At 38.4% G+C, this 15,301-nt stretch overlaps 1 protein-coding gene across 1 annotated transcript; it reads left to right on the top strand.

The window, feature by feature from the left end:
- Positions 1–7,218: 7,218 nt before the first annotated feature.
- Positions 7,219–13,192, top strand: EEF1E1 (eukaryotic translation elongation factor 1 epsilon 1). Its single transcript, XM_026715011.2, has 4 exons — positions 7,219–7,428; positions 9,472–9,672; positions 11,461–11,556; positions 12,453–13,192. The coding sequence occupies exons 1-4, from the start codon at positions 7,321–7,323 to the stop codon at positions 12,588–12,590; spliced, it is 543 nt and encodes a 180-aa protein (XP_026570796.1). The 5' UTR covers positions 7,219–7,320; the 3' UTR covers positions 12,591–13,192.
- The last annotated feature ends 2,109 nt before the right edge of the window (positions 13,193–15,301 follow it).

The following is a 15,301-nucleotide window of genomic DNA, read 5'->3' as shown; positions in this document are numbered from 1 at the left end:
TTGTTTTCTCTGGTAGATTGCACAGGCCACCATAGGGGCCCCAACACGAATGATATTGAGCTGGCGATGCCCACCCTGGCTTCCCGAAGTCAAACATAACCCTGATGCGGCAACCTCAATGAAATCGAGTGGTTAAACCGCTGCTCTAGGATGTCTATGGAGATATTCAGTCATCCAGGTCGTAGTTGTCCCCAAGGTGTTTTTTACTCTAGGATGTTTTTTCCCCGTTCCCAGTTTGGTCCCAACCTGAGGTTTTCTGGGTATCTCTCATCCCTGAACTATTTCTGAACTCCCTGCTCCAGATGATCATACTTATTCTTTAAGATTATGACAGGATGTTTTTCTTAATCCAGAAGCATGGGAACTAAGGTAGGAATTCAGAACAAGGCACATTTTTTTTTGTTAAACTAATGGAGAGACGGAAAGAAAAATAATGAACACGTTTCCTTTTCATAAGCCAGCACAAGATAACTTGCAAAATAGTTCTAGTTTAAATGGTTTTATTGTGGCCTGATATTGCTTTAGTATCATCACTGAGAAAACTTTTTCAAGTCACTGCCTGCCTGACCTGTGGTGATAGAGAAGCCGGCATTTTGATGATTCGTGTTGGGAGCAAGCAAAAGGATATGTCCAGGGGCGGGATTCAAATTTCTTAACAACCGGTTCTGTGGGTGTGGCCTAATTTGTGGGCATGGCTTGGTGGTCATGTGACTGGGTGGGCGTGGCTTGCCAACTGGGCATGGCTTGGTGGTCATGTGACTGGGTGGGCATGGCTTGTATGTAAACGGAGTAAATATTATAAATATTGATGTAAATATTGATTTTTTTTATTAAAAAAGAGCAACTTTTACCCAAAAGCAGACAAAGCAGGCAGGCATATTAAGTTGCTTACAAAATCACAGATTCATTTAGAGATCTATCTGCAATCAGCTACCTGAGTCTGTCAAATAAAATTTGCTTGCAAGCAAACTCATAAAATTTGCTTGCAAACTCACAAAATTAACTCACAACACACCATGTATGTAAATATTGAATTTTTTATTTAAAAAAAAAGAGCAATTTTACCCAAAAGCAGGCAAAGCAGACAAACCAATTGAGTTGCTCACAGAATTACAGATTCATTTAGAGATCTATCTATCTGCAATCGGCTACTTTAGTCTGCACTGAAAAATAGGAGCTTCAGTCCTAAGGAAGGTTCGGTTCTGCTTTTAGATTAGCTAGAAAGCAAGAAATCCAAGGATTTCCTGCTTTCTAGCTAATCTAAATCTCCTGTCAGAGCAGAACAGGGCGGGAAAAGGAAAAATAGCAACTTACCAAACCAGGCAAGTTGGATGACTCGCATGTCAGGTAAGGAGTGAATGGGCGGGGAGGGGAGGGGCCAGCCAGTCGACTGATTTGCCAGTTCTCTGAACAATCATAACACGCGTGTGTGCAGCGTTTACAAGAAATCATCAGCTGTGCCTCCTGGACAGCCTGGAAAAGCAGGGAATAAAGGACAGCCTAGAGCCCGGGCAGATGGGTGGCTCTACTGGTTCTACAGAACCGGCCGAACCCCCTCCAGTGTTATTAAAAATAACACTATCCATGTCCATTGCCAGACTGGCTGTAGATAATAGGAGTTGGACTCTAACAACATCTGGAGACTCACAGATTGGTTCCCCAAATCTGGTGCCCCTGAGTCAAAAATCCCAACAGTTATAAAAATAAGGACCAGCACATTGAACTTAGAAATTTAGGAATTGTTGTTGTAATGCTTCCTGTTAACTATGACATGAACAAGTGAAAAACTAATGCAAGTTGAAAACTTGATCTCATGCACTAAAACTGCCTGCTTATATTTCAAAACACAAAAAAATCATAAATAATGCCTAGCCATAACACTAAATTATAATGTGTTTTCTTTTGGTTTAATATAATCCATTCCTTATGACTCAGCATTGTCTGTATATCAATCCTACTTGTCCAGATAGGTTAGTGGGTAGGTAGGTAAAATAAAAATGGTGGCTGGCATTGCCTCTTCTAGACATCTAACTAAACCCTTGAGTTTAAAGGCAGTATTGAACTCATATCGCTTTCTGGAGCAAATTCAAAGTATCAGGAAAATGCTACAAACATTTCATGACAAGCTGCCATCACCTCACATGGGGCAAATTCAAGAGCCTACTGCTGAAAATGTGCCAATAGAACTAGCCTCAGGTGCTAACACTTCCTTAACACATTCACTTATTTTACACAAGTCTTATTCACAACAGCTGCTACCAATCAAGCCACTATGGATCAGATAGGTACCTTTCTCTCTGTCTCTTTTTCTCTCACTCTAACATACACACACACACACACAAATTTCCATCACTAAAAGGCAAAAATGAAGTGTTAGGAAGTGATAAAGCCCCTCGTTTTCTCTGTGATTTGCTAGGAAATCCAAAAAGACCAAAGTGGTACTCGTGAGGGAAAAGAATGAAGGATCCATTTGACAAGTCTTTCCTTTTAAATGTTTTATATTAGATTTTACTAGAGACTGACTTTGGACACTGGAAATCACATTGAAGGCAACTGAGTCGCTATATTATAATTAGTCTTGATCATACATTAAGAATATTCAAAACATGTTTTAATAGCATCAACAGTATGTTTCAAAATGCAGTCGTTTTTTTTAGTAACATTCAAATAAAAAGATGACATAACTTTCTAAATAAAATGTCAACCAATACATTTGTGCTCTAGAATAGGCTACTCAGGGCTACCTGAGCAACCCTTCACCAAAATCCTTTCAGTAATCTGTTCTTATTTTCCTTGCAGTTATCCAGTTGTTATCCTTTTGCATTTAAGGGCTGACTGACCCATGATTTAGAAAAAGCAGACATATGGGCTTTCTTCACTGACATTTTCACATTGCAACAGGTTGGTAGTTACCAGACCTTAAGTGGAACAACTTCCAGGAAAAAGTGGAATTTGAGTAAATCTTGGATTTTCTTTAATCATGAGTATTTGCATTTTGTCCTTTAAAAATAAAGGTTTTACATTTGATTTATTTTTTTAATAAAGTTTTATTTTATGTCTTGTAAGATTGGTCTATTTTCCAAAGGACAGAAGGGAATGCTATAGGAGCAGAAAGTTATGCTACAGAATTTCACTTTTTATTCACATTTTTCCTTGCCAGAAAGGCAATATAAGATATGGGAGCTCTATTTTTCACTTGTCATGTATAGAGAGGTAACTATAAAGGTAACTATCAGGAATATAGACTGTGGCAGCATTCACTACCGAGCTACACACCAAGGCAGATGGTAGTATTTGAACATGTCAAAAGCACTTGTATGTGATTTAAAGAAAGGAGGTTTTAGACCATTTCATCCATCAGGTGCAACTATGCCACTGCAATACTTTGAACTAGAGTTGCTTTGCCATATTATATTGAACAGCTTTTCTTATATTTTCCACATACTAAAATCATAGAATTTTTATTTAGATGCTTTTATGGAATTTCTAACTGGAGAAATAGTGGCACTGTTTATGCACATCTCTCTAAAGATATCGTAATGCTGAGAGGAGTCTAAAATCTTAATTATTAAATAATCCTAACAAAAAAGAGACGAGGGCTTCAGCTTCCTTAAAAACTAACGTTCAAACATCTTATTAGTGGAGCAGAGGATTTATCCTGATATATTTGTCCTTCAAGACTTTTTTTTTGCATGCAAACAACTTGGTGTCCTCTATTTATAATTAAAACTCCATTCCAAACAGAAAGGGCATACAGACCCTTTCTCATTATATTATTTAACTTTGGCCTTAACTAGCTAAGGATACTGCCATTTTTAAACCCTGCATTTTTACATAGAGAACCTTAGGGCTATCAGTTAAAAGATACTTGATTACTTTTCTAGGGGGGGGAAAAACAAATGTCTAGAATAAGGAGTGGGGAAATATTGAACGTTACAAAGGGAAGATGCCATTCCCATCACTTTTCTCCAAGAAATATGATCAATAAGACAGTAACTGTACAATAAAAATCTTGTTTAGAAGTAACCAAAGCAGCAAAGAGAAAACATTGACACATTCAAATTCTTTGGCATGCAAAGCTCATTTAAGTGATCCCAAAATGACATCCACAAAGATGTCAGGCTTCCTCCAAAGGACAATCATTCGCTTCATATTTCAAGCACCAAATTAATTGTTTCTGACATTTAACTTATAACCTAAGGAATTTTCTAGTTAAAACTTGACTATGATAACAGTAGATTAGAACTGGGTGTCTTTTGACAGAATAGATTTTTCAACTTCTTTTCACTGACAGTTCTTGACAAGGACTTTGTATATGTGTGTCTGTGTCTCAAGCATGCTTATAGATTACATACCTCTCAGCAAAGTACAGCCACCCCATCAACTTCCTCATCCATGCCTTCTTGACTTTGAAGTTTTACAGTATATTTGCAAAAGGAATAAACTGGAACAATCATGAAGCGCCACCTACTGGAATAACCCAGAAAATGGATTCTGGAAAACTGCTGAATAAGAAATAAATGAAAGAGAACCACCACTAATATTTTACAAGGAATTTACTACGATGAATTCACAGATTCAGGAAATTAAGATGGAAGTTGTATGCACCAGATTTAGGGACAAAATCTCAGTACTTTGAATTCTTTACAGGCACCAATTTTGACCAAACCCTTTTTATCTCTTTACAAATTACCTTATTTCCCTATTTGTGTTTTGTTCCCCATGACGTCACTTACAATTTGGGGGCATTTATATGGAAATGTCTCTTTCAAACCCCAACTTAGCCCTAACAGTGATGGACGCTCCCACTGTAATGTGAAGCAATGTTGGTCAAAGCCCTGTTGAATCCTAAAAACTAATCATAGTGGTTTTTGAGTCTCAACAATGTTAAAGCAAAATAAATTTTTCAGGAACCACAATCCTCCTGGGAAATATTTTCAGATTAGATTAGATTAAACAGAGTTGAAAGGGACCTTGTAGGTCATCTAGTCCAACCCCCCGCCCAAACAGGAGACCCTACACCATTTCTGACAAAGGGCAGTCCAATCTTTTCCTAAAAGTCTCCAGTGATGAAGCTCCCACAACTTCCGAAGGCATGCTGTTCCATTGGTTGATTGTTCTGTCATAAAATTTCTCCTTTATTTACGATGAACCTCTCTCCTTGTTCAGTTTCCAGGTAGTGCTATAAAATCTCGTGAAAACCATTTCAAATTAAACAGACCATTGGAAAGCACCATGCCCAGGAAGGGGCAGTGCTTGTGATAACACAACACTGCTATCACTATATTGATGAAAGCCTTTGTTCCTGGAAATAACAGTGCAGCCAGGCCACCCCAAAGTTTCCGAGCATGTTGGAATGTCCCCAAGGAAACACAATAAGATAGCCAGACACTTAAGGGAGGAAACAATCCTATTACAGAAAAAAAAATCTTGAAGTGTTAAGTTGTGCTGAATTAATTTTGCAGGTACTCTGCTACATTGCCCTATTACTAATAAAAAAATTTCCAGAAAACCAAGTGGTTCTGATTTCCTGAACTTGACAGCCTCATAGGACTTGATGCTGAGTGCCAACAGTATCAACAATAAAAGAAAGATGCCATATCAGTTTTTGAGTAGCACAAGGCTGCCTTCACTTAGGAAAAGGATGCTGGGAATGGATGTTTAGTAGGGCCCAACAGGACATTCATCATACACCAATCTCTCTCTGTGGAATAACAAAGATTAGCTGGCGATGCATGACTTTTCGAATGGAAGCATGTACGTACAGCTGGGTATTTTGTAGTAGAGTCCAGTGGAAACATACTTCCACAACACATCCCTGTTTATGTTAAATGCCTGCGGTAAAAATATCATACTATGGAGATGTAAATGCTTACATAAGGCAATTTTATCTGAATAAAAGCATTTCTTAAGTGTATCATCTTTTGCAGTCAGATCTTAGTTATTTAACAGAGAGAAACAGTTTAGTTTTGAATACAAATGTATTTGCTGCCCCTTTCAGGACTGTGGGCCCAGTTCTCCATTTCATTCTCACTAAACAAATAGAAGTGGAAAAGCTGCCAGTGGCAGTCAAGAAAATTAGCCATGTTTCTTGTTCTTGGGGGAATTTCAAGGGACATTTGATAAAATACAGGTAGTCGATTTACAACAGTTCATTTAGTGACTGGTCAGTTACAACAGCACTGAAAAATGTAACTTATGACCGTTTTTCAGTTATGACCTTTGAAGCATTCCCCACAATCATGTGATCAAAATCCAGACATTTTGGCAATTGACTCCTGTTTATGATGGTTCCAATGCCTCGGGGCCATGCGATCCCCTTCTCGCAAGCCAAATCAATGGGGAAGCCAGGTTCATTTAACAACCAGGTGACCAACTTATCAACTGCAGTGATTCACTTAACAACAGTTGTGACTGGCAAAGTTGTAAAATGGGGCAAAACTCACTTAATGCTTCACTTAGCAACAGAATTATGAGGCTCAATCATGACGGTATGTTTAGGACTACTTGCAATGGTATGTGAGAATGACCTTGGGAAACAGGAGGAACACCATAGACTGACTAGTCAGCATGTAAAAGACGACCACAGAAGAAGGCAGAGCATGGAAAACATTTCAGGAGGGACCCTCCCTAGTTTTCCAGAAAGTAAAAAGAAAGCAGGTGAAAAATACTTTCATTCTTGCAAGATTCTGTTAAAAGACAAATGTAGTACTCCCGGGGATGCTTCTTGTCCGGACTGGCTCGCAGAGCTAACCAGGAGGGAAAAAAACCCAGATTCCTTTTTGCAGCAGCTCCGAGGTTCATTGATAGAGAATCCCTTATTAAGCAACCTAGTCTTAAAATATAATTTTTGCAAGATTAATCATACTGCAACGGTCCCCAGCCAGGCGGGTCAGCCTAGCTCACTGGTGACACCACCACCACCACCACCCCATCGGCTCCGTCCCGGTTGGAGAAAGCTGACGGTTGCACGTCTGTCCATGTCTCCAAGAAGGACGCGCCAAGTCGAACCGGCCCTTAACGACCACGCACAAGCTCTAACAAAACCACAAATGAGGCAGTTCGACGAAGACGCTCCGCTTCCAAAGTCCCTCCCGCACGCGCCAAAGCCAACTTGACCTCCGATTGGGAAATCTCACTCATCCCGCCCCCTTCTTCTAAGGCAGCCCCGCCTACCAACGGCGAGAGAGAGAGGGGGAGAGGGGAGGGAATATTCCAGAGGGGCGGGACTTGAGGTGTGTCGTCATCCTCCAAACCCCGCGGTATTTGCGGAGAGTTTGAAAACGAGTTTTTCCCGAGGCTCTTTGCTCGCCGCCGAAAATGGCGGCTGCGATAGGTCCCGGCCTCGGCGTGGAGGAGCTGAGCTTGCTGGAGAAGTCGCTGGGGTTGAAGAAGGGCAACAAGTACAGCAGTCACGGCGAGCGGAAGGTGAAGAAGGCCCGGGGGAAGAAGCCCGGGCGGCGGGAGGCGGGGACCGGAGCCGGCAAAGGGTGGCGTGTGGCTCGCCCCTCGGACCGCGTTGCTGGCATTTAAAGGGCTTAGGAGCTCCGAGGCGCGATTCTTTCGATGGTGAAGGGAACCGGGTATCGGTAACCTTCTCGCCAGCAGCCGCAGTGGCGCGCCGCGTTCGTTCTTCAATCTCCAAGCTTTTTGCACAGCGTGCAATGGCCAAGCGTGGTGCTTGCATTTTCGGTATATGCTCAATGGGTCCATATGGGAACGTTTTAAGTTGCACCATGGCAAAACCCCGATTCTTTGACAAGAGCCTCTGGTGCAACTGAAAACGCAGCTTTAGTCATCAAAACCTCTTAAATGCTAGCCATTGTTCAGTTATACTGTAAAACATAAATGCTCTTTTTCTTTTAAAGCAAAGCATAAATGCTCCTTTGCTTTAAAAGCATATATACCTTTTACGGTAACTTAACAATGGCTAGCATTTAGGAGGTTTTGATGGCTAAATCTATGCCCCACCTGCAACACGCAGATTGCAGATTGCAACCACTAACGTTGCAGCAAGGGAAGCTGCAGAGCATTTTAAAAAGGTGCTGTGCCAAGTATGTTCAGGATCCTGCTTTCAAGCGGCCTTATCCTTCATGAGGCTCTGCATTCTTAGCTGTCCTCTGACAGCCATGAGAATCCCAGCAGAAGTATTGCCCTTTCAGATGCTTTCTGTGGCCCTAACATTTTGTTAGCATCTAAGGAAAAAATATGTGTTCTTCTCTCAGGTATGCTGGTTTATGTTTTACTAGTGGAACATTTCAAGCTTGCAGATAGTGTGAGATGGTATCAATGGGACAACCTGCTAAAGAAGCGAACACAAAAAGTCACAGGTTGCAGGTAGTCCTTATGACCACAATTGAGCCCAGAATGTTGTCAAGTGATAAATTTGTTGAGTGAGTTTTGCCCCATCTTGCTACATTTGTTACAGTGATTCACTGTAGTTGTTAACTTAGTAACACAGTTGTCATAAGTGAAATTGGCTTCCCCGTTGACTTTGTCAGAAGGTGGCAAAAGATTATCACAGGACCCTAGGACTCTGAAACTGTTGTAAATATGAACCATTCTCAAGAATTTGAATGTAAATCACATGTCTATGAGGATGCTGCAATGGGCATACGTGTGAAAAATAGTCATAAGTCACTTTTTTCAATGCCGTTATAACTTTACTAAATAATGGTCACTAAATGAACTGTTGTAAAGTCAAGGACTACCTATACTTTAAAAGTTCAGTTCAGCAGCAGAGAACAATCTTCCTGGCCGGCCACCTGCTCAGATTCTCTCGTGTGCAGAAGAGGAGATGCTATCCTTCGTCTATCTGGCTATTCATTTACCTTTATGAAATTTCTGGAAAACAGGGCTAGTACTTAAATGCAGAACTTAAATAGAAAACCTCAACTTGTAAGAACCAACCAAGAGATACTGGTTAAGGTGCTGGACTATGAGCAGAAAAGATTCAGATTCTAATCCTTCCATAGTCATAAAAGCCAGCTGGGGATCATGGGATAGTCATTTCCTCCTAGCTGCTATCAATGCCAAGCTTTGTAACAAAAAACAAAACTTTTTAGCATGCATTTGCTGTAAGAATTGGGTGACCACAGTGTAGAATAAGCAGACGCTGCAACAAACTGGGACAAATGCTAAGAACAACAACTCTAAAAACATAACTTGGTATTGCTAAATGGATGCCTATACAGTAAATTGAATCTATTCTTGTTGAAATTTATCAAAGAATTGTGATTTACTTGGTAGGAATCAAAATTGAAAGTTAAAATCCCTTGGTGGGTCAACTTGGATTTAATATATTGAGAAGCAAGGCTGCCATCCTAGCTTTGTGAGCAATTTGAATTCTGTCATTTGTTCTTTTTTAAATAGTATTATATTTTTTTAAAGTAACATTTTTAATAAATTAAAATTTGCTAAATTGTGTTATGATAGAACTTTAAATCTTGTTTCATTTTGAATTATTTCTAGACTCCTGTACTTCAGGAAAATAATGGTCCTAATCTGACAGGCCTCACCAGTATAGCTATCCATTTAGTCAAACAAGCAAAGAAGGAACAGCTGCTTGGAAACACAGCTGAAGAAAAAGCAATAGTACAACAGTGGTTAGAATACAGAGTGACACAAATAGATAAACAGTCTACTAAAGAAGAAATCAGAACAAATCTGAAGGTAAGCATAATTAATACAGTTTATTTTGGAATATTATTGCACTAGTTTCAGAGGGTGAGATGGCTCAGTGGTTAAAGACTCTGAGCTTTCAGCTGGAAAGTGACAGCCTGGATTTGAGACCTGAGCTCCTGTTACTTGCTCCCATTACTTGTCCCAGCTCCTGCTCACCTAACAGTTCACAAGCATGCAAATGTGAGTAGATAAATGGGTACCCTTTCAGTGGGCAACTAACAGCATTCCATGCACTTCCATGTATAGTCATGCTGGCCACATGACCACGGACAATGCTGGCTCTTTTGATTAAGAAAAAGGAATAAGCACCACCCTCTAGAGCCAGACACAACAGGACAGGGGAAACCTTTATTGTTGAACTATTATTAGCAGCCATTATTGACAATTTGGGGTTTTTTTTCCTGATGATTTGCATAAAGTTTGTTTTTAACCACTATTAAGGTTTATAAGAAGTAAAGTATGTGCTTATTTTCAATTTCGGGGGGGGGGGGATTGTTTATTTTTAAGATTTTTTTTACCTGTGCAGCAATGTGGGCCTTAAGGTTGCCCCATGTAATACCACTGCTTTGCTAGCTGCACTGGCTGCCAGTTTGGTTCCCAGTACAACTCAGGGTGTTGATAATCACCTTTAAAGCCCTTCATGGCATGGGTCTGGATTGTTTACAATACCACTGGGATTCTCCTGCCCCACCCATGCTGACACAGGGGGCATGCTGCAGGCCCCATTGGCCAGAATATTCTGGATGGTGAGGTCCAGCAGAAAGGCCTTCTCTGCCATTGCCCTCTGGAACATCTTGCCTCCCTGGAGTGAGGTCCAATCCAACCATCCTGTATAGTGTATAGTGTACTGTACTTTCTACTGTATAGTGCAGTGTTGGGGGTTTTCAATTCAATACGTGGAGTATGAAGGATGTGTGTGTTTATTTTCATGAATGTGATGTGCATTGAAAGATGGTGTATGATTTCGTTGTACAAGGTGCAATGACAATAAAGTAAACTAAACTAAATTAAACAGATTTTTTTGCAAGAGCTTAAAGACCTGGTTCTGCCAGCTGGCTTGGAGGCTTCATGTTGGAAGTGGTTGATAGATTAATATCAGATCCTACCGCACACACCACTCATCCTATCCCCTCCCCATCTTTTAGCTATTATCTTTTATATTGTTGAAGTGTTTTATTTACATAGTTTCATCTTTTTGTGTTGTAAGCAACTCAAGAGTTACCCTATGGTAAGATGGGGGAATGAATAAATAAATTCTACTGTCACGAATGAAGGCAAATCCATGTGTCCCAGGATAATGTGGCAGGATCCAATCTGGGTCGGTTACCAGGACCCAGAGGTTTAGTCTTCTGAGCTTTTGGACTCATGTTGGAGCCCATCTTCATGGAACTTCTCTATGACAGTGTGTGTGCTTTGGGCTATTCTATGTGTGGCATTCATATGATGCCTGTGGTATGTTGTTTCCTTGGGCTTTGCAGCACAGCAATGGGCATTTCGTTTCCCCTAATAGCTTCCTGCACAGCATTGAAGATTTCTTGCTGCATGGCCTCTGCAGGAAGCTACCGGTAATAGGAGAAACAAAATGCCCATTTTTGCCTCACAACCACTCACCTGCCAAGTCCCTGTCTCCCGTGTAAACTTTGCTACTGTCCCACCTTGAATAAATAGGCTTGGAAGACACATACTGAGCTCCCCTGGTGGGTTGCCTGCAAGCATTTTGATTAACAGGAAGAAATATATAAATCGATAATGTTTGATTTCTTCTGCTTCCTCTAGGACCTCAATTTATACCTTGAAGATAAAGTTTACATTACAGGAAACAATTTTACTTTAGCTGATATTTTATTATACTATGGGCTGCACCAGATCATAGTGAGTATAAGCCTATTACAATAGGAGAAATATATATCTTCAAAGTCTCTTTTCCATATGTATAGTACTTTAATTTGAAAATCCTTAATGCATGTGATCCTGGCTTAACTAGGATAATTGGGATCAGCAACTCTCATCACTAAATGACACAGTTGTAAAGTGCAGTGCCATGTGATCACCATTTGCAACCTGCAGGCTTACCAATTGACTGCTTGTCAGAAGTCAGCAGTAAAGGTTGCAAATGGTGATCATGTGGTCTCAGGACAGTGCAACTGTTATAAGTGTGAACCGATTGCAAATCACAAATTGCAATCTTGTGATGCAATGACTGCAACTCTGAGGAACAGTTGTAAGTCCTCGTTCATCACTGTCATAACTTCAAACGGTTGCTGAATGAGTGGTAATTCGGTGAGGATTACCTGTAAATAAATTGTCATACCTAGTACAGCAGAGGAAAATTGCCATAGTCCTGACTAATTTTTCATAATAGGAATGATTTTTTCATGTTTCAAACATTTACCTTAGGACAGGGAAATAAAAGGCTAGAAACAAGGAATTGGAAGCTGGTAAATGTTATCTATTTAGTAAAGGTTTTATTAAACTTTGAAAATGCTACTGCTTTTATAGTCTGCAGTAATAACAGAATATGCGTAAAACATAGCATTGATCACTGAGTTTGGATCGATTACAGAAATTTAAGAGAAATGTTAAGTTTCTTTAGCAAAAAAAAAAAAGCAAGAGCAAGCAAAGATGTGAGTCATTTTATGAATATTGCATGGGAAATGGATCATGTGATAAAAAGCATGTAATTTTCTTATTTAGGAAGAAATATTTTACTTGAAAATAAATTTGTTATATGAAAACGTTTACACATAGCTTTTTCTTCCATTCTTTAGGCTGACCTCACAGTGCAGGAGAAGGAGAAATACCTTAACGTATCTCGTTGGTTCAATCATATTCAGCACTATCCGGGTATCCGACAACATCTGTCTAGCATAATTTTCATGAAAAACAGGCTCTACAATACACATTAAGCATTAAGTTAGGAATTCCAGAGAAATGAAAATAATTTTTGAAACCTTTAATGTGCAAGCATGGATTTTTGTCATTTTCATATGTGAAGCTGAACAGTTGGTTCCTAAAGTAATGAAGTTGCATCAAGTTGCTATTTAGAAATATAGACACAATTTAAACAATAGTTTGGTCTATTTCGACCAAACTAACTTCTGTGAATCAAACTTCTTTAATTAGAACATTATATCATACAGTTCCATAACTTAACTTATATGATATGAAAGACAAAGACCTTAACTGCCATGATGTCACCTATGTTCATTGCCTCAATTGTATGCTGTTGTATTTTTCTTTTATGGATGATCACATTAGTTTTGTAAATATTATGAAAAATTTATTGTGCCAAGTATTTTGAAAGAGAACCGTGAAATACATGGGAAGCAAATCCCATTTAGTGTACAAATTACGTTAAATCTCATATTTAGATTATGTATTACTTCCTCTGTAGAAAATTCAAATTGTTACAAAATCGCAAAAAAGCCCCAGAAGATTATTTATTGAAAAGAGAATTAAAAACATTGTTGTTTTATTTAAAAAAATAAAATTCTCAGCCTTTCAAATGACCAAATGTGTTGTCTTTTTTAAACTATTCTTAGAGTTGTTCTATTCTTTTCTTTTTTTTTGACTATCCTTTTTTTCTTTGTGTCTGGTATCATTTGCAGATATGTTAAATGAGAGACATTGACAATTTAGGAACATTCCTGGATGATGTACTTAATTACTTGCATTTTTTGTGCATATTTCCATTAACTAATCTTGTATGCATTTTCTGGATAGCTTCTGTTCAGGTCAATCTGAGCTTTCTGAGGGAGTAAAACTTACCAACCTTTCTAAAGTTGTACTTCTAATTCTTGAGAGGGTATCAATTTTATTATTTCACATGAATAAAATTGCTTTTCCAGTAGCATGGTAATGGGAATTATTTTAAAGCTATCACTAAGGCATTGCTTTAAATAATTATTTGCCAAATAACAAAATCCACTCCTAAATTTCAATTCTAATTTCGTTATTCATTATACAATATTCCATCTTTTTAGTTAGGAGAGAGAGAAAATAGTTACATGAAATATTTAAAAAAAAAGAAAAAATTGAAAGAAAAATAGAAGCAAAGTGTAAGGGATACACAGAAAAAGAGGGAAAATAACTTCCAACATGCTTTGATACAGCTGCAAATATTAAATACATTAGCCTTTTGATCTAAAATTCAGTAACAGTATTTCTATAATCATGAACTATAATAATCAAATCCCAAAATTAAGATAGCATTTCTTCAATCTCAAGCAATCTCCGAAAGTGGCTTTCATGTAGAAAAAAAGACAAAATATTTTCTTTAGCCAAAATAGTTTTGCCTTCTCAGCCAATTCCATTAATTTCACTATCCATTCCACCGTTGTGAAGATCTCTACACCTTTGCCTCTTTGCGTAATATTCTACCGTTTGATCAGCATCTTGAAGACAGTGTCTGTGGTATCCCTTCCACTAATTTATCCTTTTATCTGCTTGAGAACGGATAATACAGGTGGAAAAACTGGAATAGACTGCTTTATATCTTCAGAATTGGTATTTTTACCTGTTAGTGGGAAAAAAAACATCTTTGTAGCCTATTACTGCTCTTTATCTCTTCCTACTGTTCCAAGATTTACATTTTGATAAATACTTTGGTTATCTTGCTGTTGTGGTTCACTTTTAAGATACAATATTTCAGAGAGATATATTCTTTTGATTGTGCTTTGCTTCACAAATACGTAGACATCGTTGCGAAACAAACTATATTCTACAGGCACTGAAAATGAACACTGGTGCTCTTCTAATATCCTGCATAATTGCTGCATTCAAATTCATGGAAGAGCATGGTGTTATTTTCTCAAGTATCTGCCTCTGGGAAGTAACATTTTGCCATATGGTGTGATTAGACTACACATTTTATTCAAGAGTAGAATAAAACATCGCTGCAAATAAGTAGCCAATTGTCATTCTTGCTGCTCTTAGCTTTTTTAGTGAGCCTTCCTGACCATTATCAGGACAGCAAGATGATGCGGCAAAAGGATGCAGAACGCAGCTTGAATTTGTTTCCTTGACTTCTTATTTATTTTTAATATGGATAGCCATACATCGGTTTGAATATAATGTGGTCCATGAATAGACTCTAGTGTCATACTTGAGAGAGACCATACAGCAAGGAGACATTTCCATTATGATACAAGTGCATCATATTTTGCATTATTGCAGTGCCAACATATGTATATGAAAAGAATTACGCTCATGCTATTTTCATTTTTTTACATACAAGACTGTTAAGTTCTACTTCAGAAACAACATGTCTGTGAATTAAGGAGTAAAAGTGGTGGATACCATTTACTTTTTAAAAAAAGATTATTCGTTTATTGCTCTTAAAATAGTCACCAAAACAATGGAGAAACCCCACAATTTTTTTTTAAAGCATACATTGTCAAAGGGAAAAATGCTTTTAAAAAGTGAAAAAAATGCAATAGAGGAAAAAAGAAAAAGGGGTAACAAAAACCCCTTAATGATAAATACAATTCTATACAGCTAATTAATGCAATTATTCATGTACAATACATATATATTTCTACTACATTTATATTTTTAACATACTGTATTTTGAATGAGTCCCATATTTTATTACATTTGTCCATACAAAATCTACATC

Source organism: Pseudonaja textilis, chromosome 3, assembly GCF_049901715.1.
Source record: "Pseudonaja textilis isolate UNSWEBS1 chromosome 3, rPseTex1.2, whole genome shotgun sequence".
In the NCBI taxonomy this organism is placed as follows: domain Eukaryota; kingdom Metazoa; phylum Chordata; class Lepidosauria; order Squamata; family Elapidae; genus Pseudonaja; species Pseudonaja textilis.
Note: the sequence above shows the minus strand (reverse complement) of the source record. Positions and strands in the feature narration are given on the sequence as shown.